The 25,761-nt window shown below is 44.4% G+C and overlaps 1 protein-coding gene across 2 annotated transcripts in view; it reads right to left on the bottom strand.

Annotated features, from left to right (window-relative positions):
- The window catches only part of DDRGK1 (DDRGK domain containing 1), a 40,279-nt gene that overhangs the window by 3,699 nt on the left and 10,819 nt on the right, over positions 1 to 25,761 (bottom strand). For both annotated transcript variants that reach the window (XM_027705569.1, XM_027705568.1), the window contains exons 3-7: positions 20,386 to 20,492; positions 18,638 to 18,739; positions 10,511 to 10,633; positions 3,364 to 3,402; positions 229 to 285 (exon numbers count right to left, since the gene is read on the bottom strand). In XM_027705569.1, coding sequence (XP_027561370.1) covers positions 229 to 285; positions 3,364 to 3,402; positions 10,511 to 10,633; positions 18,638 to 18,739; positions 20,386 to 20,492 — 428 coding nt within the window. The remainder of the gene's footprint in view (positions 1 to 228; positions 286 to 3,363; positions 3,403 to 10,510; positions 10,634 to 18,637; positions 18,740 to 20,385; positions 20,493 to 25,761) is intronic.

Below are 25,761 nucleotides of genomic sequence, written 5' to 3'. Positions count from 1 at the left end.
CACTGCAGCAATCTTGTAAGCCAACAACCCTTCACTGCCTGGCTGGTACTTGGATGAATGGCCACATTTTTAGGGCTGATTTCGCTGATCCTCACCAAAATCCAAGCATTTTCACTACATTTCCACAGACAGACCCTCATTTACCTGTTGTTTCTCCTGTCCTTTTAAACCCATTGCTCGCACTTGCACCCAAAAGCCAGTACTTACACCCCAAAAGTCAGTGCTCACCTGTGTTCTTAAACCCAGATGTGAAGCCAAGTCCTCCAGCTGGATAACCTTTGTTTTCTATGGAAACAGAGAAGAGTTACACACAGCTGATGCATTAGCAGGTGGCTGTATTTTTTTTTCCATTCAAATAACAAATTGCATTTACCAGACAAAGCAGAACCTGTCACTCTCACTAACTTTTCCAAGTAAGCACTTTTTTTTTCCTGATGAAAAACTCTCAAGTTACTTAAACCAGTGAGCTCTGTGGAAAGATTGAGTGCCCTGACCCACTTAGGGGAAGACTCAAATCCATTTGCCAGCTTTCATCCTGGACTTTTTCTTACATTAGGATGAGCACAACAAACAAGCCATGGCCCTGTTCTCCTGGTATTTGAGTTTCTCAGCTGCTAACTTTAATTTCCAGTGTGCTTTATCAAGATCCTTTTTTCTCTGAGAGATGTTTCAAAGTACCTTCTAAAATCATCACTGGAATATATCGGCACACGCACGAAATCCAGCCAAGAGTGGCAGCATTAAGTGCTTTAGACTGTGTTACTAATGTCATGTGTATTAATGCCACAATAATCTTCCTAAGCAAGCAAACACCTTATTAAAGTTGTCAGTGTTGGAACTTCAAACTGTCATTTTGCTTTTGACAGAGATTCTTCCTGCAGGTTTTATTAGTCAGGGCACAGTCACCACTGCTCACATCTGTTTTTATGCTTCTCTGGAGCTCCAGAGAAAACACCTGGTGTGCTCATCTGGAGCTGCTTGGTTCCTGTTCTCTTCTCTGCCAAAGCTTTAGGGACTCATCTGCTTGTAGGTGTTTGTAAGGAGCTTGGAAAACACAAAACTGTCGAAAAGTTCAGTTAATATTCAGGACCACACTCCTAAAATCCATATATATATATGGCCACAGGAGCTGCATCTCCATTAACAAATGCAACAGTTCAAACAATAAACTCATTTGTTTCTTGGGAGTACCACTGGAAGGACACTGAAGAAATCAAGGGATGCTGGAATAGATTAATCTCTTTTCATTAACAAAATCAGACCCAAAAAAGCCCCCCACAGATTTAGTAGCTGTGAAGTTCGATGCAGCCAAGCTAGAGAACTGAATACCATGGACTGAACGCATGGAACTGGAACCAGTCCATGGAATTCAGTTCTCAGAGCTGGGAACTGCCAACATTCGTCACATCTTCTTTTAAAAGGGTTGGGGGGGGGTGTTGGTGCAAAGCCACATAAACAAGAAAAACAGGACTTAAACCTTCACTTAAAGATATTCACCCTCAAGGACCAAGTTTAGTGGAAGCTTTCCAGGACAGATCCTGCTGTGAATAAGAGCCCAGGGGGGTGGGGTGGAATTAGGATGCATTCCCCACACACACTCTGAAATATAATGACAATGTGAGGTCCCAAGGGAATCAAACACTTCACCACATGCTTCATGTTCTAGAAATAAGCTTGATTTCCATAGAGCAACATATACACATCCATATTTTACTGAATTCCTTTAATTTTAGGTGTGATTCTGCTGCTATCCTCAGCAAGGGATGAAACGGAGCAAGAGGCTGCATTTTACTTCCAACACCCTCAGGAACGAAGCGAGGGGTGAGATATCTCCAGTCAGTTATAACAGCACAATAAGTTATTCAACAGAAGAGCTAAATTCAATTTTACTTTTTAAAAAATGCCAATTACTCTTAATTTATACATTTTTCAGACAGCTCCGAGCAGCTCAGCGCTGCTTCCTGTCAAGAGTTTCTGTGAACAGAAGATGAGGGCAATACATAATCTATATATTAAGCACACGTTCAAGATTAAAGAAAAATACTTAAAGTGATGCCCCAGTTCTGCAGCTCATCTCCACAGAGGAAATCAGGTGTTGAGGCGCTTCTGAATTCGGTTTTCAGACCGAGTTTAACTTCTCTGACACCGAGATGAAGTGACTAATCCAAAACTAGACACGTGTGTTAAACCCCGAGCTGAGACTTTGTGACTAATCTGTTCCACCACGACCACCAGGGCAATGGGCAGAACCTGACCCAGCTGTGGCATCCCTTGGGAGCTCTCCCAGTGTTTGTGGAAGATCCCAAGGGACATTGAAACCTCCTCTTGTTTTACCTGTGTTATCCCAAGGCACGGGAGCAGAGGGAAGCCCAGCAGAGCTTTGGAAGGACTCCACACTGAGCTCTTTGCCCTGCCTGGCAATCCCTCACACCCTAAGGAGACTTATCCACGAGGCAAATCTGTTTGTAAGTCCATGAGGGAAATCCAGGGGTTTGCTGGGATAATAGACAAGCAAAACTGGCCCAGAGTGCGAGATTTTGGATTACAAAATGATTAGGACCTCACTAAGCATACAAGTGATTTGCTTGCTAAAGAAGCCTTTCACACACACACCACACATCCTGAGAGTTCAGTTTCCATGGAAGGAGGAAAGGGATTCATTAGGACACAAGATTTGCATAACATTGTTGGAGTCTGAGGAGAAAAATGCATCTGACCTTTGATACAGCAACAGTGGAGAGCAAGGCACTTGTCCTTACAGATCAAAAGCAGAAATCCCCATGAACACACCACAGGCTTTAAATACCCAACCTCACAACATGATGAAAGGGAGACTAACACACCCTGTTTAAAGCAAGTGATCTTCTTATCAAACATCCCTGCCAAACATTAAGACAACTTTGCCAGGACAATCACACAAGAAGTTGGGACTGACCTTTCCAAGGCAGTGTTTGAGGCACAAACACACCCTGGACGGCAGCACATGCTGGTACAGCAACTCTCACTCCTGCTGAGCTCAGACGCTAAATCAGTGCCTGATTTTCACAAACAAAAAAGCCTGAACGTCCCAAATCCCAACCTCCAGCAAACATTAAACTTTGAGGGTGATTCACCAGGCCTGTCTTTATAAAAAGAGGGTAAGAGCCACATCCTGCCCCAAAAAGCCAAGACAGAGCTGTAATTACAAACCCTTTTAACAGCTCGTGATGGTTAAGTGAATAAAGCTTATCTAAGGTATCACTTTTGTTACTTGCTGAATATTTAAGCAAATCAAAGAGCAAGTAAAGATGTCCCTCTTTGACAAAAGGTATTTCACAAAATCTAACAAGTGGGGAGGGAGGAGAAAGACCAATTTCATCTTACCTTAACGTATTCCAGGAATTCCAAAAGAAAGCTGCGAGACTGGACACAGCAAGGAAAACAACTGTTATTGTAAATTCATGAGCATTAAATGCATCACAAACTTGTTGAGTACAAACATCATAGAATGGTTTAGATTTCATAATTCTGAAGTTTTAACTGTATGAACCGAGATATGGAACTGGAAATAAAAATTATCTGAATTTAACCTTATGAGGGATTTATGACAAGTATTTTCTAAGATGATGTGGCTCAGGTACAATTTAAGTGTTTTCTGAAAGGAAATCTTTGCATCTTTTATTCTTCCCATCACACAGACCCTGAAATAGCCATGTCTGGGTGAGTTGGAGCTTCATTAAGTTACACACAGACACTGAGGATGTTTTGTACAGAGGTAAAACCCACAATGACTCAGGACACGGCTCCTGCAGATGCCAAGCAGTGGAGGCTCAACCCTTTTACAAAGCCATGCACCTGAAATCCAGTGCTTTCATGTGAGCAGCTCCATTTCCAAAGGCAATGCAAACAATGTGCATTGAAGTTAAGAGGAGATCAGGTTACTCTGCATCCCTGGAAATCATCATCATCATGGCTAGGCTTCGCGAACGAAGATTTGGGAAGGGCTCTACCCATTTTTCATGCAAGCGCGTTGGTGGCTAAAAAGGCCAATACGAGAAAGGCAAGTCCGGTTGCAAAAGACACAGCAGAAAGACTCCTTAGATGGTATATTCTGCAAGGTTCGATTCTTTCTGCGTTGTCTTTTCTCCTCAAGAGTGATCCTGCGTGCCTTCTCAAAAGCATCAGCAGCGTTATAAATGGTCTGTCTCCAGGCCTCCCGATTAGAGGCCAGAGTGGACCAGTTATGGTGATCAATATGCCCGAGGCTGAGTTGTTGCTTCAGGGAGTCCTTGTATCTTTTCTTTGGAGCTCCTCTCTTGCGGCAGCCAGTGGCAAGTTCACCATAGAGCAGGATCTTAGGGAGGCGGTGGTCCTTCATCCTAGAGATGTGCCCTGCCCAACGCAGTTGCGTTCTCAGGAGCATGGCCTCAATACTCGTGATTGCTGCCTGTTCGAGAACAGATGTATTGGTCACATAGTCTGACCAATGGATGTTAAGGATTGTACGGAGGCAGCGTTGATGGAAGCGTTCTAGGAGACGCAGGTGGTGGCGGTAGATGACCCATGATTCGGAACCATATAAAAGAGTAGACAGCACTATGGCTCTGTAAACACTGATCTTGGTACTTTTCTTCAAGTGTTTATTACGCCAAACTCGTTTATGGAGTTTTCCAAAAGCACTGTATGCCTTCGCTAACCTATTGTCTATCTCCCCATCAATCTTACCATCTGAGGAGATGAGGCTGCCTAGGTAATTAAACTGTTGGACTGAATTGAGTTCTGACTGGCCGATGGTGATGTGGGGACGGTGGGGGACTTCCTGAGGTGCAGGCTGATGGAGAACTTCTGTCTTCTTTAAGCTGACTTCCAGCCCAAAGAGCTCAGCAGCCTCTGCAAAGCAGGATGTTAAACGCTGCAGAGCTGCTTCTGTGTGGGCAACAAGGGCGGCGTCATCAGCATAGAGCAGCTCCCGGACAAGATGGTTTAGGGTCTTAGTATGGGCCTTCAGTCGCCTTAGGTTGAATAGGCTTCCATCAGTACGATATCGAATGTAGATACCGTCCTGATCGTCGAGGTCTGCCGAGGCCCTTTGAAGCATCATACTGAAAAAGACTGTGAATAGGGTAGGAGCGAGAACGCAGCCTTGTTTCACACCATTCTTTATTAGAAAGGGCTCAGAAAGTGTGTTGCCATATCTGACTTGGCCGTGCTGATCCTCATGAAGTGAGATGATCATTTTAAGGAACTTGGGGGGACAACCTAAACGTTCCAAAATCTGCCAAAGACCTTTTCTGCTCACAGTATCGAAAGCCTTGGTGAGGTCGACAAAGGTTACATAGAGACCTTTGTTCTGTTCCCTACACTTCTCTTGCAGTTGTCTGAGAACAAATATCATGTCTGTGGTGCTCCTGTTGGCTCTGAAGCCACACTGACTTTCAGGTAGAATTTCTTCTGCTATAGCGGGTATTAGTCTGTTCAGGAGTATTCTTGCCAAGATTTTGCCAGCAATGGAGAGCAGAGTAATACCACGGTAATTTGAACAGTCTGATTTAGTACCTTTCTTCTTATACAAGGTGATGATGACTGCATCACGAAGGTCTGAAGGTAGTTCGCCTAGTTCCCAACAGCGCACCACAAGCTCATGAAATTTAGCATGGAGTGCAAGGCCCCCATGTTTCCAGACTTCAGGTGGAATTCCATCAACCCCAGCTGCCTTGCCGATTTTCACCTGCTGTATGGCCTTGAGGGTTTCTCCTAGAGTGGGGGCAGTATCCAATTCGTATTTCACTGGTTGTTGTGTGATGGACTGAATTGCTGAGTCTTGTACTACACGGTTGGTACTGAAAAGAGTCTGAAAGTGTTCAGACCATCTATTCAGAATGGAGGTTTGATCTGTCAGAAGCGTTTGACCATCTGCACTGAGTAGTGGGCTTTGGACTTGGTATGTAGGCCCGTATGCTGTTTTCAGGGCCTCATAGAATCCTTTGTGATCCCCTGTATCTGCACATAGTTGAGTTTTTGCAGCTAGATCGGTCCACCATTTGTTCTGGATGTCACGGAGTTTCTGTTGGAGCTTGCTGCAAGCAAGACGAAAGGCTGTTTTTCTAGCGTGACAGGAAGGCAGTGCAAGATGTGCTTGGTGGGCGGTTCTCTTCTTCCTCAACAATTCCTGGATTTCTTGATTATTTTCATCAAACCAGTCCTTGTTCTTCTTGAGGGAGAACCCTAAGGATTCTTCAGAGGATTGCAGGATGCTACTTTTAATATGCTGCCAAATTGTTTCGGGAGAGGAAACTGCAGAATCTGTGGAATGGATATCAAGCTTAGTTTGAAGGTTTGCCTGGAATCTTTCTCTTACTGTGGCTGATTGGAGATCGTTAACTTGGAGTCTTCTCCTTGGGATACTGCCCCTCTTGGGTTTGAATTTGAGATAAAGGTTGAGTTTACAGCGCACAAGCCGATGGTCTGTTTGACATTCTGCGCTGGGCATCACGCGGGTATGGAGGACATCGCGGACATCTCTCTGTCGCACCAAGACATAATCAATGAGGTGCCAATGCTTAGACCTGGGGTGCATCCAGGTTGTCTTCAGACTATTTTTCTGCTGAAAGATAGTATTGGTGATGGTGAACTGTTGCTCCGCACAGAATTCTAGCAGAAGTCGACCATTATCATTGCAGTTTCCAACACCATGCTTGCCTAATACTCCTTTCCAGGCTTCAAAATTCTTACCTACTCCGGCGTTGAAATCACCAAGGATAATGATCTTATCATCTGCGGGCACCTTTTGGGTAAGACAGCGCAGGTCAGTGTAAAATTTATCTTTTTCAGCAGGGTCAGCTTGGAGAGTTGGGGCATATATACTGAAGATGACAACGTGTTGCTTGTTGTTTAGTGGAAGGCGTAGGGAGATAATGCGGTCAGAGTGACCTGTCGGCAGATTTTCGAGTTTAGGGACAATGGAGTTTTTGATCATGAAGCCGACACCTGAGAGATGTTTTTCGGTTCTGGGCTTACCTGACCAGAAGAGTGTGTAACCGGCACCATGTTCTCTGAGGCTGCCTTCCTCATGAAGGCGAACTTCACTGAGAGCAGCAATGTCGATGTTGAGACGACCCAGTTCATGGGCAATTAGGGCAGAACGTCGCTCAGGACGACCACTATTGGCAGAATCGAGCATGGTTCTGATGTTCCAACATGCTAGAGTTAATTTGAGTACACCTTTGGAGGCAGGTGCATGCCTTTGACTTTTGCTCTTTGTGCGACCGCATTGGAAGAAGATGCCCGTCGGTCTGCGGTTAACCAACCGGGTGAAGGTGGAGATGAGCTTTGTTTAGGCCACCTTTTCTAGGCCCCTCTCCGAGTGGAGCAAGCAGTGCTGTCCTTGAAAAGGCTGCTTGGTCGTTCAGGGTGCTGCCCCAAGAGACTCTCATCTCCGTCAGTCTCAAATGACCAATATCCTGAACCGCCTGTATGCAGGGTTGAGTCTGCGGCTCCCAGTGCATCTTTCACCTACCGTTTCGACCCTCGCCCGTCGCTACAGGACTTTTTGCATGTGGGTAAAGCCTTCAAGCCTGCGCAATGGATTTTTTAGGTGAGATGCAGTATGCGCGGAACTGAACCCACCCTTTAATCCCGAGGTTCATCTGCCAGGGCCGAGCAAGCTTGGACGGTGGCAGCGAGGTCCTCAGGACGTAGGTTTGATTAGAGTGACCTTCTCTGAGATGGATGGCCTTCCAGGGCTAAGCGAGCTCCATCTGCCCGGGTTTGGGATGAGAGTTGTCCTTCTCCTAGGATGACTGCCAGAAGGCTAATGAGCTCATCCTGCCCAGGGATGTAGTTTATCTGGTCCTATGGTTTTGACCTGTCTGGCATGGGCGACCCTACCGAAGGCATGAACCCTCGCCAGCATAGCTCGCAACCACACAGGGGTACATAGGCTACGTTCCTGTTAGAACGATTTGGGCAAGTCTTTTATTCCCAGTAACAACCCTTTGTCCTGCCCACTCTTTCAGGTTGTAACAGAGCAAAGCAAATATATCCAGAACATGCCAAACCTGGGCAGTAGCCGCAGGAGAGCCAAAACAAAAGAAATAAATAGACAAACAAACAAACAAACAAACAAACAAACAAACTGACCAACCGTTCTGGCCCCCGTACCTGTCCAAGACTGAGGTACCTTACAAGGCCCCAGCCTGGCCGGGACCCCCATCAATCAAAAGAACCCTCTGTCCACCCAGACCTTATCCTTCCCCCACTGTGTTACCACAAATTCCAGGTGCACTGCTCACATGTGATGTTTCATACGGGACAGCCCTTCTCTCCCACCCGCCAGTCGAAGGACCCCCATGGCCAGCTCAACACCCATCCCTCTGCTCCGTCCCCCTCCCCCTCTCCCTCCCTCCCCAAACCTGGAACGGCAAACCTCTGTGTGCTCCGAAGCTGTGCTCTCATCTTCCACGGGGGTGCAGTGCTCGCTGGCAAGGCTCCCCCTTTCTCTCCTTTCTCCTGCCGCGGCCTTGCCTGGGGTCCAAAACCGCGCGCGCGGAGCGCGCGCGGCGCGAAGCCCCCGGGCCGGCGCAGCGTCCTGCACAGCGCCTGCAGCAGCCCCCGAGCCTAGCGGGGTCCCGCATGGCGTGTTCAGGGCCACCGGCCAGGCGCGGAGCTCCGTGCGCACAGCGCGGAAGTTTCCCGCCCGCGCGAAGCCCCCGGGCCGGCGCAGCGTCCTGCACAGCGCCTGCAGCAGCCCCCGAGCCTAGCGGGGTCCCGCATGGCGTGTTCAGGGCCACCGGCCAGGCGCGGAGCTCCGTGCGCACAGCGCGGAAGTTTCCCGCCCGCGCGAAGCCCCCGGGCCGGCGCGGCGTCCTGCACAGCGCCTGCAGCAGCCCCCGAGCCTAGCGGGGTCCCGCATGGCGTGTTCAGGGCCACCGGCCAGGCGCGGAGCTCCGTGCGCACAGCGCGGAAGTTTCCCGCCCGCCATCCCTGGAAATCAATCAGCCTTAATTAACTGCTTTAGCTCTGGACTCAGGAGCTTAATTTTCAGCAGGAGTTTTGGCACAGCAGCCCCAACAACACAAGGCAGAGTCAGCTTTGTAACAGGACACTGAAGTGCTTCATCCACCACAAGGCAAGGATGGCTTGTCCTTTCTGCAAGGCCGCTGTCTGCATGTTCTCATTTCTGAATATGACTTTTAAATCACCTCTAATTAAAGTTCTAACTCCCCACCCTGACCAAAGTTATCTCAGATTGACATCCAGGCATCATCAAGCTCTTCAAGGTGAGGAACACCCTTTTCTGTTCTCACATATATAAAGATTTATTTCTTCTTGACAGGCAGCTGTGGGAACACAGGTAATAAACACGTTCCAGCTTTAAAGGGTGCCTAAAGTGGAACAATTTAGTATTTAGGTATAAACTCATCTTCTAACAGGACAGACACAGATTTTTGAAAGAACTTTCAATGGAAAAATCTGCATTTTGGTGTTCTCTGCACCTTAGGAAATTCCCATCACCGTCTCTTTGGGTTAATCCCGGTGAGATGGAGGAATTTTTCTTAATGGGAAGGGGTCCACAGTGAGAACTTGTAATGGGCTAATATTGCTTGACATTAGGCACAAGCCCCTCAGCTCAAAGCCACTCTCAGCCACACTAAAGCAAATCCATTTAATTCAACAGGGTCAGGTCAGCAGAGGAGCAAATTCACAGAAGGGTGAAATAAATCCTTCTCATGAAATGCAGTGGGCAGCTCAAATTTGGCAGCTACAACCCAAGAGCAAGTCCAGCATTTGATGGCAAATAAATTGAGTCTAACAGGTTTTCAGCAGACAGAGCAAGGAACTCTGCCTCCCACAACAGCAAAACTTCTTCAGGTTTGCTGTGATATTATACCAAGTCTCACATTTCAACCACCATCCCCAGCAGCTCATTTGCAAGCAGTCACAGGAGAGCATGCAAGGATGTTTTGCATGAGTTTGAAATATTATCATTTGCAACATTAAATGTATGATTTTCCGGAGCATAACCCACAAGCACCCAGGCTGTGTCCTGTGAATTCTCTTAACAAAAGTCTTTTAAGACAAGAACTTGGTTTTTCATTTGATTTCACGGCAGGTCTGCTGGTGGAGAAAATAAGGCCAAACCCAAGCAATTGCCCCCAAGATCTGTGGGCACCCCCAAACTCCAAGTTTAGCTTTGTGGGCTCACTGTCTATGGGTGATGACAGCAAAAGATTATCTAAATTCCAAATGGAGTTTTTCTTCAGCCCTTGGATGAGGTAGGAAAGGACTCATTTCCAGTGATATGTGATATGCATTTCCCTTAGCACTCTAAACTAACTCATAGGGGTCTGGTATGAGGAACTGTAGCATTCCCCAGGGAATATTCCAGGTTAACCTGTGCCACAGACACAATTTAGCTCTCACAAGCAAAAACCTTTGGCTGACTCCTCCTTTCCAGTTCATTTTACAGGAGACAGAACACAGTGAGTGCAACAAAGGGAAAGGGAAACTGCAGAACCAGCCCAGCACATACCTGTTCCTCTGTCATTGACTCTTCAACCCCTTCCTCTTCAACCACAAAACTCTCCTTCAGCTTCAGGTACTCTTCATACTCTCTTTTCTCCTCTTCTTCCTTTGCCTTTCTTTTTTCCTCTTCCTGGACAGAAAAGATGACAAGGGGTCAGTCTGCTCCTCCCCAAGCTGGGTTTAGTTTTAAGTGAAGCAGCAGGTTCTTTCTCTGCAGTCAGGAGATAAAAAGCTTTTTTAGAAGGAGTTGAAGTTCTCCCTTGGTGGCATCACTAATTTCACAGGCCACCCTTGGGGCAGTGACCATCTCACACATGGTGTGAGCTCACCAGGTCTGAGAGAGGGCACAAAACCACTCTTAAATAGCAACCTGCTGGCTTAATTTGCATGAATTTGCTTCTTCTGCAGATCCCGTGACAGGAAGTCCCTGCCCCAACTGCACTTTGATGCAACAGCCTCATTTTTTGGTGACTGGCCCAATTCTGCTCCACACTCTGGGAGTGACAACAAGGAGTCACACTGGTGTCTACCCGGGCATGGGAAGAAGCTCCTTCTGTAGAAGTTACAAGTAAAATCAAGTTTTCAAGTAAAATCTCTTCCTTATGAAAACTTTCCTTCAGCAAACTGTGCCTACATGGAAGGTAAAGAACAGTATAAAGTATTTCAGGCGTAGGAAACAAGGTATGGTTGTATTAAAAAAGGGAGTTTTGCATGGTTGACTGTTAACCAAAACCTTCAGGCTCTGCTTTTAGTTATCTGCAATAAAATACTCTGTTGCCTGCCCTGAAAGAAATATTAAAGTCTTCAAAGAAATGCAAACCCAGAAAACTCCAAGCCCAACATCAATGACATGGTTTTGTAGAATTCACACATTCACAAAGCAAAATTGTGATTAAAGGTTTGGGAATGTGACAGATTACTTAATAAATTATTAAAATAAGAACAGGTTTTTACTGGGAGTTCATAAATTCGCAGCTTTCCATGATTTTCTCTTAAAATTTATTTCGCTCTTGTCCAAAACACTTTACAAGTGTAAATTCAAAGGTTGGATTCGATGATCTTGGAGGAGGTCTTTTCCAATCTAAATGATTTTATGATTCACAGAGAATAAAAATGGTTCCTTATAGGAACCACAGAGAAATTAATGTTTGTGCAGCACCTGGTACAAGGAGATTCCAAATTGCCTGGCCTCTGGCTCTATCACATTCCAAAGGCTGATTAAAAACTCGGACAGATGAGTTCTTCAAATTTCAGTGGCAATCTTGGGGCATTCCTTTGCCATTAGCACAGGAATTGATCTTTTAAAGAACAATTATATTGATTTCTAAATGCTTGCCATGCTGCATCTTTGACACTAATATGGTAATTGCTTCCTTTAATAGCTGGAAAGCAAACATTTGTTCCATTAAACCAGGAAGAGACAGGAGCAGGTCATTAAATATATTGGAAAAAATCCATATTAAAAAAGGTGCCCTATAAGGCCAAAACCAGCAAGGTACCAGAAGTGGGGATTGGAGAATTGCCCTTCAATAAAAACCAAAGAGAAAAGAGTATTTGGTTGCCATTTTATTTAACCAAATTCCCAGAAAGTCAGGAGAAAGACTCTTGCCAACATCCCAGGATGAGAAAAACAGGACTGAAAGGATCGGACTGTATCTGCAAAGCCAAAGCCATTTTTTAAACTGCTATCTCATGAAAAATCTACAGATCTGAGGAAGCTCTTGAGACAAAACAAGACCATTTTTGGGTCATTCATCACTGTAACAATTAGCCCAACAGCACATTTTCTCCCTATAAGCATTACAGGTGCCAAGAACAACAAAACCATATTTCATTTGGAAGTGACAACAATTGTTCCTTTCTTGTAAGTGCAATAAATTTAATCTTGATCCTGGAAAGCCATGAATAAGGTTCTTCCCCTGGTCTATTAGAGAGCTTGTAATTCAGCAGGGTTTGAAAACGAGGGGGGGAAAAAAATAGCCACAAAACCTGAAAACTGCTTTGGCAAATAATTTCTAGATGGTTCTACAAAATAAATAAATGATCAGAAGACAGTGTCCCATTTGTAACCGAGAGCAATAATAACTAAAATGTATTTTCCAGTTTCTGGACGGTCTAATAAATGAAAAAGGCTCCTCCCTGTCTTCCTTCCCTACCTGAAGAACAGCATCTTCAATTTTTTTAAAGCATCTCAGCACTTCCATTTCCAACACATGCAGAAAAGCAGCTCTGCTGTGAGACTGGCAAAGCACTCAAGCTACCAGCCCCTTTTCTTTTGCTCAAAAGCCAACAGGAGCCCGTTTTCCAGATGCTAAATTCTGGTCAGCAGAGCACTTCCAGGTGGTCTGAGCCACTGCTTTGGTAGCTGAAGTGTGTCAGCCCTCCAAGCTTCCCGGTGGTTGCAGCCTCTTCCGTAACACAAAGTACTTCCAGATGCTTTTTCATCTAATAATTAAAAATTCATGCACAACCTCATATACTTGACAACCTAAATTCACCTACGATTCAACCTCTGTAGAAAAAGAAGGATTTAGCCAGGCTGTGACCTGGTCCAGAGCCAAGAGCAGGGATGACTTTCTCCAACTGCACAAAGAGAATCCATGAGGAGCAGGAGAACCTGGAGCAGTTGGGATGTCTGGTCACATTTATTCCCAGCTTTTTTTTGTTCCCCCAGCACATTATCCCTCTTCTCCCACGTGCTCGAGTCATGCAGCAGTTGCATGGAAGCTGCAGGGTCACATTTAGGCAGCAGCATTCCCACAAAACCCAGTGTGCCTGCAGGAATAACCCATGGGAAACAGGCTCAGCCCCTCAGGGGAACAGAGCCCAGGCCTTGCTCCTTGCAAGTCACACAGAGGGCACTCGGCTCAAATACAGGTTTTAAACCCCAAATCTTGGTCTGGCAGGTGTTTTGAGCCCTCCCCACCGAGATCTCAGCAGTGCAGCAGTGGCTCAGAGCTCAGAGAGGCCGGGCCACCTCCCCCAGCCACGGGTGGGGTGCTGGGGAAATCCCAGCAGCCTGGAAATTTGGTAACTGCAGATGCTCCCCTTCAGCTGCTTTTATTTTTTTTTTTGTCATTTTTTGAGGCAGGTTTGCCTCTCTCCTCATCTACCTAAATGTCACCCAAACTGTGGAGCACTTGTACAGTGTAAAGGCTGCTTTTTGGTCAGTTCACTACACTGCATGTGAAGAACAAACAATCCCATTTTGACAATATTTTTATTGGAAAAAAAAATAAAATTAGTCACTTAAACCTTTCTTCCTTCTGTTCTTTTCCTGTCAAAATGCCCACATTATCACTGCTGGGTTGACTCTACCTCTGCCTGCACCAGTCTCATGTGCAACCCCAGAGCTTCCAGAGCTCCACGCAGTCCGTGGATCTTCAGCACTCCAGGAGACCCTTCCCAACACCCTTACCCCTTCCTATACTGGATCTGGTCAGCACCAATTCCCTCTGCACCCCATTCCACCTGCTCACCAAGGACCTGGACTTGCTGTGAGGTTCCTTTCAGATCATCACCCTCTGCTTGCCTCTCACCTTCATCCCAGGGATTATTTCCAAACATATTCCTTGTACCAACTGCACAAGGGCCCAGCCTTTTGCCAGGTGAAACCCAGAGCATCCTGAAAACTCTTGCAGGCTTAAAGCTGGATTTCTGGGATCACAAATTTTGCTCAGGAGGTTCTGGGATGCTGCTTGAGTGGAGATGATCTCCCTGTTAGTGAGGAAGGCAGAGCCAACACTGGACACTCTCCAACCACCACCTGTACCTGTCATTCCTTTGTTTCTGGCTGTTCCCTTAACGTGCAGGATGAGGAGGAGCATCCTGGTTCCCATGCCAAGTGCTCAGAAGTGCATGGACCAAAGAAACCCTCCTTGCAGAGCATCCAGGTTTTGTGCTGTTAGTGCAGCTCCTGCAGGAAGTAAGAAGGGACTTTACAGTAAATAATTTGGCCCAGAGTAGATGGATCTGTAGGAGTCCTGCCCCCCTCACTGCTTAGGCAGAATAAGTGTCCTCATGCCCTCAAAATCAGAGGAGAATGAGTTTTCTGCAAGCTTTTCAACTTGTGCTTCTTCAGGAGGAATCAATTTTCAGGAAAGGATACACACTTGAAAACTGATGCTTGAACTGGAGTCGTCTCCATCAGCCTCCAGAAATGCACTCTTTATGTATGAAAAAATGGATATAAATGCCAAACAGACAACGAAAAGCTCTGCTGAGAAACACTCCATGTTCACAGAATGTTAAACATAATAAAATCACCGAGAATTGGTGCCACTTCTTACGTGATCAAGTATCAAATCAAAGAGTCAAAACTTTAGGGTCTGAGTTCTCAAAAAGCTCCAAGAGGACCCTTGTGTTCATGGCTGATCCTCCCTTTCCATAGCTCTGAAGATCCAAGTCATTTTTATTTAGGGACTTAAATGCAAACTTACAAAAATCCCTGTGCACAGGCAAAAACCAAAAAAAGAAAAAAAGCTCTTAAGTGAGCAAACAGCAAGGTTTTGTATGAAGACCCTGCATTGCAACATCAGAGGAAGTTGGCTCTCATTGATAAACCAGCTCACCACCAAAAAACTCCAGGAGGTGAAAGGGAAATCCCCAGGGCAAAGCAGGGCTGAGGCAAATGCCAATTATAAAGGAGCTTCCTCAGGCCTGCAGCCAATCAGGTCAGCAGAGCACTGCAAAGGAAACCTGAATTTAAAAATATATTATCTGGTTTGCAACGCTGAAGCCAAGGGGCAACCACATTTTATTTATAAGTGCATACAAATGCATTTAAATAGAAGCAAGGGGGTATTTTTCTCAAGAATATGCAAGATTTTATCCCCCATAACTCCCCTGAAGGGAGTTTAGCACGATTTTAGTTGTACTTCTTGGGAGAGAGACTGAACAAAAGGTGAAATAGGAATTTAGCTAAGAAAGCTGGCTGTGCTTGTTTGGGGATTTGCCACTGTCACTGTACCTGCAGAAATACTCTGATGTGCTGGAAAAGGAAGGGAAAAATGAGGTTATCTGACAACTGTAACAATTCTCAGACAAAATTCAGTGATAAAATCTAGATTTCTTGTGCCTTGTGGGATTATATAAACTACAGCAACGTGAGTAGTCAAAATGCCTTCAAAAACCATACAACCAGCTGGATTTTACCTCATGACTCTCAGTCACTACTTGACCTACCTTTCAGGATTTTGCCTTTCCGTCTCCTAATTTATAGGGGGGAACAACATCACCCTGTGTAGTCCACAAGGGCTTACTGGTGACAAAATATTCCCTGTGGAAAGGAAGGATTCCTTCTCCAGAGGAACATAGAAATGACATTTTATCCTATGTATTCTCCAAATCCCACAATAAACCCAATGATCCTTTCACTGCTTGCAGGGGCCTGGAAGAGAGGCACCATCCCCTCCATCATTTGCAACAAGATTGGAAAGATAAAAATGATATGATCCTAAAGACAGGCTCTGCTTACAGGCACAGTAATCAAGTATCCATTAATTCCATTTTTCTCCCTTTCCATCACCCTGTCAAGACTAAATCACTGCAGGTTTGTTGTTACCAACTCCCTGTGGTGCTGCTGCCTTTGCTGAGTGAAGCAGGAATTGGAGCAATGCAGCCTAAACACAGACCAAGTCTTGAATTGTTCTGTTTCCTCTTCAAGACTTGGATAAAAACAGACTTAAAATTACTAGAAAACAGTTGAGGATGGACTTTAAATATTGTCAGATACATTTACTTCGACACACGCTCAAAATGTTCAGCAGTTCCTGGATTATCAATTTAGACACAAGGAAAAAAATAAAATATTGAAAGGATTTTCCTCTGAGAGGCAGAATAATGTTGCTGATGTAGCCTGGTGGGTTGGCTTTGCTCTCCTGATAAATACTGGGAAAAATAAGCAATCAAAGCAAACTAAAATGGCTTAAAATGACAGAATTTAAGTATCTGAGGAAGGTTTTGGCTAAAGTGAACAACAAGCTGGATCCTGGCATTTGGGCAGTCTTCCCAATTCTAGTAAGTACTCCCTCGGATTGTTGTGCCCAAAATTTAAAAACCAAAACAAATAAAAAAAAATCAGAGCCCAAAAAAATCACCACCACCACAGGTTTATATTCCTCTTTTTCACTGAGCCTTGCAAAACAGAGGTGGAAGTGCTTTAGTGCAGTCTTTACTAGGAATACTGAAAACTAAAATAAAAATAATAAGACTTTCTTCATTCAAACAAAATAAATGATGCAGTCCTAAACTGAATAGAAACAATAAAAAAATATGTTAATAAGCACTCTCTGTGTGAAGAGATCTCTGGTTAGAATTTCACCCTTACCTTCTACTCAACTTTTCAACCATGCCTGACTGATCCTGATCATCCAGGTAAACCCCAGGTCAAACCCACAGGCAATCCCAGGATAACATCCCTGTCCTGTGCTACAGCTTCCTTTGAGCAGGTTGGCCAAGCTCAGCTTCAATTTGGTTTTTTTTGGAATTTTCCTGCCCCCCCTGGAAGGACCTGGAAGTTCCAGTGCCACTGGAAGTGACACTTACACAACGTCAGTGTCCAGCCAGTGCATCCTTCTAATTCCCCCAAAGTACTGGAGTCATCCCAACTCACTCTGCAGGGTTTCAAGGATATTAAATTCTCAGAAAAGTAGGAAAATATTAAAATAAATAAATCAATAAATCAGGGAACTGAGTAGAAACAAAACATATAAAGGAATAAATCACTGGAGGGAAAACTTGCCATCAGAGTTCTCCGTTACGCCAAGCCCCACAGAGATGGGCTTTACAGGCAGCCAGAGCTCATCTTGCCTTTTTCCAAGCTGGAATTATGAGGGGGAGAAACTGGAAATACTTGGGAGAAAAGCAGAGTGGCTGCAGGGCCCAGAAGGCAGGAGCTGGTGCTGCTGCAGTGTGTGGACAGGGAAAAAGAGGCAGCCGTGGATCCAGAGGAAGCCAGGTCTGTTCCAACACACCTTTGGAGTGGCCAAGATCAGCTGTTCAACCTCAGGGTTCACTCTTTGACCCCCACCAGGTACTTCTGAATTTGTTCATCTCTCTGGAAGGGAAGCTGTGGAATTACTGATCTCCTGGAAGTTTGTTCAAGCTGCTTTACAAGTCAAAGTCTTGGGCTATGCTACATAACCTGATGTTTAGAACAGACATTCTCCTCCTCCACTTCAGCTTCTGAAATTCAGGAGACTTGTATCGATGAAAAGGAAATAAGAGAGTTCAGAAGAGGAAAGATTTGTGGGGGAATAACCCCAGAGGTAAATGGATATTCACATAAAGATCTCATGGATACAGTCTGCATGTGGAACATGTGGATTACTATTTTTTGAAAAATTGTTTTTTCCTGCCTTCATGCCCCCAACAGAGGAAAGGGAAAATTGTCTTTTCCTTTCTTAAAACATTATCAGCAACCCACTCCACTTACACAACCTGCACTCAGAACAAATTAAAATAAATCTACAGACCAGAGACACAAATTTCCATGCACATAAGTATCCCAAAAAATCCCCCAGTGAGAGCTGGGGGCTGTGCTGCCCTGGGACAGCAATTGTTCAGCACAGGGCTGTGCAGAACACCTCGGTCCTGACCTCCAGCAGCAAAAAGCAGCACCAGAGCATGAAGTTCTCAGCCAGCAGCACTGATGCCTCAAGTACACAAAGCAGCTCTGAACTAAGTTTTCCTCCCTCACTAATGAAAATTATTCAACAGAAGCATTTCAGCTGAGCAGCACCTGTTTTTCTGGGTCACTGCTGCTGTCATGCACCGTCACACGCGCAGTTCAGAAACCTTTAATTGGGAGGCACGTGTAAATATGGATAATTGGAATAAAATTATATGATTTTACACAACAAAAGTTGCAAAGTCAGTTGTTGATGCCTTTCCCTTTCTGCCCTGCTGGTCACAGCTGGTAGCTCAAAGGGAACAGGGGCCCAGGGAAGTTGGGAAATCTCCGTCCTCAGGAGACACTCGGAGCTCTCCTGGTCAAAGTCCTGAACAACCAGCTCTGCCTGGACATGGTTTGAGCAGGACACACCCGGTGCTCCCTCATCACAGACCTTACACAAAGCAATTCCAAAGACAAACCTGGTCCAGCATTCCCATGGATAAACACAACTAACCCCACCTGTCGTTCCTCCTCCAGCCGTATCCTCTCCTCTTCTTTCCGCCTTTCCTCCTCTCTTTTGGACTCGAGTCTTCTCCTTTCTTCTCTCTCTGCTTCTTCAGCCTAAAAAAACAAACATTATGCAAACCAAGCCTTACTCTTCCTGAGTGTACATTTTTTAATTTCATATTGTGATAGCATGAGGGGGTTTCTTACCGTCTTCCTAAATCCATGCTCGGAAAGAATGAAACATTAAAAAGAATAATAATAATAATAAAAAGTCATTATCATTTAACTTCCCCTCTCCTTTAAAATTACTCCTCTCCCTTGTCTTTATCTGTACCTCAATAAGGCTTTAAGTTTTGAGCTTATTACTGTAGTGATATTAAGCCATATTGTGCCATGGCATTCCATTTCTCCTCACTTAAAGTTTAGTTAGAATGGACCCTAAGGAGAGGAAAACAAAGGATTGGGAATATAAACTCTGTAAAAGCAAGTGCATTCAAATTCATCATTTACCTGGGCAAAATCCCTTAAAGAAAATTTGTACTGGTCTCTTAAAATACTTTTGCTTTTGTTTTTAAGCCAAAGAGATTGTTGAGATATGGGGGAAAATAAAAAGGGTGTTTAGTGTCTTTTTTATAGATTTTTTTCTTCAGTGTCTTCAGTACACTTGAATTTGAAAATATATTAAGAGAACAAGCAGAAAATGTTCAAATGGAGGATAAGTGGCTTCGAATGTTTCAGAGAAAAAGTCCCAACCAAGGAATTTATCTGTCTGCATGGGAAAATAAAAATCAGCGTGTTTTAAAATGAAATAAAAGATTCCTCACTCCACCAACTGATGCTCATCTAATTTAACTCAGATTTTCCACAAAAAAGAGGCCAGTTAAATAGAATGAATATGGAAAGTAACAACACAGTGATGAAAGCACTGAGTGAGTGAGAAAAGGTTCGCAACAGAAGTTTATACAGAACATAATAATTAAGTTTATTATCAACTGCCCTGTCTACAGGACAGGTACCACTACACTGTAAAGCAGACACTGGATTTAAACTTCAGGGGACACTAAAATCCCCAAGATGGGATTTCAGAAGCTTTGTTTGGACTCTCTACACATTAAAAATGTTCATACAGAGTCTGCAAAAAATATAAAGAACAACTCAAAGGAATTAGTGCCCAACCTGCTGCCTTCCACAAGCACACTTCAGAAAGCTGCAAAGAGCCTGTTGCTTCCCTGGAATTAACAGCAAAATGCTTTTCCTTGTTCCCAGTCCACAAAAACAATAAATGGATGATCCTCATGGATCTTTTCCGACTCAGAACATTCTGTAAACACAGGTAAAGCCAAACCAAGTTTTTGCACTATGAGAGCACATGAAACACCACTCACAACTGCCCACGGTTTTGGTCATGGTGTCACAACAGCACCGTGTGGGTTTGGGGGTATTTTTAAGGGCAGACAGTACTGACATTAAGGCACAAGCCAGTGGAAACATCTAATAAAGAGCACTGAAGTTTTAACTCCTCTCCTCCCCACAAAAATGCCAGAGAACTGAAAGAAAACCAGAACATGGAAAGAAAACGAGACTCCGTTTTCCCTCTTGGGATATGACAGAAAAAGCTGAATTTACAGTTTTAAAATAAAAAAAACAATGTTTGCAGTGATGCCACTGGTTTTGCCTTTCTGAGGTGTCTCTCACCCCCAGTTCTTTGCTGAGCTGTTCAGGCTCTGCTCGGGGCTTGATACGTGGCAGGAAACACTCACCTCTCTCTGTGCTTTCCTGGCTTGTTTCTCCTCTAATTTCCTCTGCTTCTTTGCTCCAATTTTCCCAGACACCTGAAATTCTGGCACCTCTTCAGCATCCTCTTTCTCTGCAACATTGCACAAATGACAAATTGTAAACTGCCTGTAAAAAAAACTCCCTTTTGAGAAAATTCCCGGGAAAGCAGCAGCAGAGGAAAAGGAGACACACACACACTTCAGGCAGGACCTATTGGATGGAAAAAAAGGCAAAAAAAAAAAAATCATACAAGACTGCCAAAGCCACAGAGCAGAAGTAACAAGGCAAACACACAGTCAAGTGAAGGCAGAAGTAAAAATTCCCTTGATCTTTTGAAGGAAGGCTTTTCACAATTATTTCCTGCTTTCCACAACTAAAAGAGGTATTTTCTCTTACACATAAATTGTGCTAATGGTGTCATTATGTATCTGCTGAACGACTGACTTTCTTCCCAGTCACCTTCAGGCTTTGCACTAGAGACATCCATTGAAAAAGTGGGATTCAGAGGCACACCACTCATCCACTGGTTCTAGCTGGATATAACTTAACCTCTAAGGGAAGAGGGGAAAAAAAATCCCTGAAATGTAAACCTGACTGCAAGAAAATGACATGTAAGCAGTTGCCTGTTTTATTGGTTCCTTGGTTGTTTAGAGAGATGGAAATATGGAAGAGTCTTGCTCAAGGGTGTGCAAATGAGTATTTCTGCTCTCTCAGGGGCTAAGGAAGAGGAGTTTTAAAGGCTGCCACTTCCTCAGGAAGCTCAGGAACATCTGGCCACCTCATTTCCTAGTCTAGAGCAGTCCTTGATTCCACCACATCAGCACTGTGGACTGACCTCAACATTCCAAGAGAAATCTTCAGCTCACCCCATGGAACACCAAACAAGACATGGAGATTCATGTGCCTGAATCAGATGGCAGGATCAAAATGGAAGATCTTCACACATGGCTCCATTTTTGGGTAACATAATTGATATTTTGAGCATCCACAGTGCTGGTTTGCTTGATGCTGCCTTCAGATCCAGACTGGAAGAGATTTGGCAGGGCTGGTGGCAGGATATTTTCTGTAGGGACCCCTCTGGTCCCCTTTTTTGGGAACACCAAAAGCTGCTATAAAAGGGGCACATGGATGAACGAGACCCCCTCTTCTTTTATATGCAGAATAAGGTTTGAAACACTCTTGTACTGATTCCAAGACACAGGACAGGACTATGGTTAAGCCACAGAGACACATCACGAGAATCAAATGTAACTGAGAGCTGTGTAGGTGGCTCTCAAATAACTGAGCTGTTTTCAGGAGATGGAATTAATATGAGCCTGGTTGCTGAATTGGGCTTCAGAGAATTACTGGTGCCTCATTACTGAGATGATCAAAAGGGTTCCCCCTTCCTACACCACACAGAGCAACGGGGGATACTCAGACTTGACACAGTTGCTTCTGCAGTTCTGCTGAAGCTTAAAATAACTTTATTTATATTTCAAATACGGAGTCAAGGGGAGTTCCAAACACAATGGGTGAGCAACCCGGCATTAGCAGTTATTACTCCAAAATGAACAGCTCAGTACTGGTATTATTGCTTAGAAAATTATTTCTGGCAAACACCACAAGCATAAAACACCGTCTATGACACTGTTCCACCCGAGGCTCTGAGGGCTTCTCAGATTTCATCTATATTAAGATTACCTGGGCCAGACATTAGGCAGAAACCTAAGCAAGGATTTGAAAGCCTTATTCCAGTCCTGGATCATGCCTTTGTTCAGGAGCATTTGCTTTCCTCCTGTTTGAAGCACCTGATGTGATCCCTGAAGTACCGCGGGTGGTGCAGACACAGCCTGTGATTCAGCAGAGCTTGAAAGGCCAACACTGCACTGAACCTGGGTGCAATTAATGTGTTCTAAATAAACCTGAGCGTGCTGACAAGAACATAAACACAGGGTAAAAGTATTTGCTGAATCAATTTGTTATTACAGCAGAGCAGCTCCACCGAAAGCAGAGGTTGCCGCACGCAGCCAGCAAGATTTCTTTATTTAATTTTAAATAAAGCAGCAGCTTTTAACAATCACTTTTCACACACTCAGAGCTGTGACAACAACAGGAGAGTCCATGGGGGGGGTCAGTTCCATAGGAACATGCATTATATCTACTACTGAGCCTCAGATGTGATGCAACATGTTAATTGTGTGTGAAAGCAGTTTATCATCACCCAAAGCACTGCATTTGGGCAGCCTGGGTATGCACTCAGCTAGGAAACACAGGCATCAGACATCATCAAAAAAGCAAGAAGGCAGGGATAGGTGGGATATTGGGAAGGAATTCCTCCCTGTGAGGGTGGTGGGGCCCTGGCACAGGTTGCCCAGAGAAGCTGTGGCTGCCCCTGGATCCCTGGAAGTGTCCGAGGCCAGGTTGGATGGGGCTCGGAGCAACCTGGGCTAGTGGAAGGTGTCCCTACCCATGGCAGGGGGGTGGAATGAGGTGATCCTTCATCTCCCTTTCAACCCAAACCATTCCATGATTTCCAGACCTTGCAAAGCATTCCCACCAGTTTCCAGCACCAAGGGGCAGAAAGCAGAAACAATCTGACTCAGAGTGATGTTTTCACACCACTTGACATGTTCTGCTTTACACAAACATGGGTTTGCTCACCTGGCCAAGCCAGAGGCAGCTTCAGGGAATCTTTGCTTTCCCTTAATATTTTGAACATACTGAGAGGCAGCACAACAGGAAAGAGTTAAAAGTCACAAAGACTGAGTCTCTTGAAATTTACAGATTACTTTTCAAAAATGCTTCCTAATACCATGAGCTGGAATGCTGATGTTTTCAATCATGACAGGAATTTACCAGCTACTGTGTACAAAACATGCAAAAAACTCCAAAAGAAACAACCAGCACATATTTTAGTTATCACAGAATCACAGAATGGTTTGGGTTGGAAGGGACTTTAAAGATCACCTCATTCCCCCCCTCCCTTGGGCAGGAACCCCTTCCACTAGATCAGGGTGTTCCAAGCCCCATCCAACCTGGTCTAGTTGTCCATGTCATCCATGTCAAAGGGTGCAGAACTTGCATTAAGTTCTGGAAGTGAAGCAAATGGATTCCCATCTGTGAAAAAGAACTCACAAAAAGTCCTTTGGGCAGAGCCAGCTGCTTTATTTACTATTTATCCAGCACCTAAATAAAGGAGTAAGAGAAAAGGGAGGGGGGGGAGATGCCAGGCAAAACAAGGAGCTCATCCTGAAAGCAGATGATACTAACAGCATGTTATTAACATCAAAGAGATGTGTGACACCAGCCACTGAAGGGAATTGGACCAACATATGGAAAGGTGTGGGCACTCCTGAGTAACACAGCCCTGTGGTGGGACTAATAACAGCCTAATAACTAGTCATAATTTTTATATTTTTTTGATTTCTTAATTTAATTTGGTGTATCTCCAGTTTGGAAACAGAACAAGACGTTGGTTAATTAATCTGAAGCCACAAAACCGGTCAACACTTGGGACAGAAAAAGTGCAGCACAAACAAAGGACATCAGACCTTTAGAGCAGAACTCAAACGACGAAGTTTATTCTCAAATAAAGTCATCTGGCAGAAGTGAGAAACCACACACCTCCCTCCCCCTTCCACAGTCTGTGCTCGAACTGGCTCCAGGAGAGACACACTGTGGGCACTTCGATAACACCAAAGTCACTGTATGAGTAGCAGCAAGTCAAAATTGACTTTTGATTCACTAGTTGGGATATTAGTCAAAGTTTAACTGTACTAGAAAGGTTTTCCTACTGATTAAGCATTAAAATTATTTCAACCACCGCAATTAATGCAGCTCCATTTCACCAGAACCGTGTGGGACCAACATCGCTGCTTCTAAATTTACACATTTTCCAGATCTTTCAGCACTCAGATAAAGTACTTCTTATTTTAAGAAATTTCAGCACAAACGCATCCTTCTCAGATTTATGCACAATATCCATCACGGAATGGGGATCAAAAATTATTTTTTAAATTATTTTTCCCCCAAACTAGTAGAAAACACTCACGCAAGATTTTTTTTTAGCTGCAAGATTTGAACGCTGAACTTAGATGCTACACAAAGCAATAATGGGCATTTTAACATGCCCAATTATAATTTTTAAAGCTTTAAAAACTATTTTTGTTTCGTGCTTTTCTTTCTCAGTAATGACTTACAGTTAAAAAGAAAAATTCTGATCTCCAAGTCGTGCCATGCAAAAGAAGAGAGGAACTCATGATTTCATTTATGTTGGACTTTAACTTTTCTTTATCATGTTTTATTTACAAGCTGCCAAAAGCAGAGAGCCCATAGCCTGTACCAGTTTGGAACAAATAATAAAAGCAACCTGACAAAACCAGATTATTTCTTTGATGCAGTCCTTACTTTCTGTTTGTTAAAAAAGACAAACCAAACCATAACAGCCCACACAAAGTCCCATTTTTTGGCAAGACTTTTTGCAACAAGTCAGAGAGGTCATTCCTGAGGTGTGGAAGTAAGTGTCTTTCAAAATTAAACCCTTGAAATCCTCCCTGGAAATGTACTGGGCTGTTTAGGCTCTCCTGGCTCGTCCTTCCCTTCTGCCTCATTTCTTCATGGAGCTCCCACACTCCCACCACACCCAGGGGGCTGCCCAGTGGTCTTTGTTCTGCTGGACACTTGGAGATGGCTGTAATTTCTTAGAGAAGTCTGTTTTCTTTGTCACCTTGCCATGATTGAGGTAATTACACTCACCATTTTCAGTCAACAAAAATGCCACCCCCTCACACCAACAGCAGCAAGTGTTGGTTCAAGACTCCCTTTCAGGCGACAGAAAACCTGGGCTGCAAAACCTGTGTCTACTCCCCAACTACCAGAACAACCAGGCAGGCAGGTTTTCTCCTCACATATTTGCACTAAGTCAGAAATAACATCCAACAGCCCTCCAAGCTAACACACATTTGCCTCAGATCCTCAGCCTCGTTATTTTTACCACAGCGGGGTCAAAATGACCCCACACCATTCCTGCCATTCTCACAAGTTTCTCGTCACTTGACAGGAAATTACAACAGCATTAAATTTTTTATGGGAACATGGGGTGGCTGGGTCACTTTCTGCTCCAAGACACAAAAAAATGCAGTGTCAAAGTACCTTCTTCACCTCTGAGCTCTTTGCAGTGCTCAAGGCACGATGAGTGGAGGGACAAGCTCAGCTGGAGACCTGGAGTTTTTCTGCACACGACCAGCAATCAAGAGAAAAGTTTCAATAAAACACCTTTATGTTCACCCAAAGGTGATCAGAGTCCAAGTGGATGCACTCAGAGCATCAGCCAGGCACAAACAAGTAAATAAATGGGATTTGAAACTGGAAAATGGCTA

This window comes from Neopelma chrysocephalum, unplaced genomic scaffold (genome assembly GCF_003984885.1).
Source record: "Neopelma chrysocephalum unplaced genomic scaffold, ASM398488v2 Primary Assembly neopelma1_345, whole genome shotgun sequence".
NCBI classification, from domain to species: Eukaryota; Metazoa; Chordata; class Aves; order Passeriformes; family Pipridae; genus Neopelma; species Neopelma chrysocephalum.
This window is presented reverse-complemented; position numbering and strand designations above follow the sequence as displayed.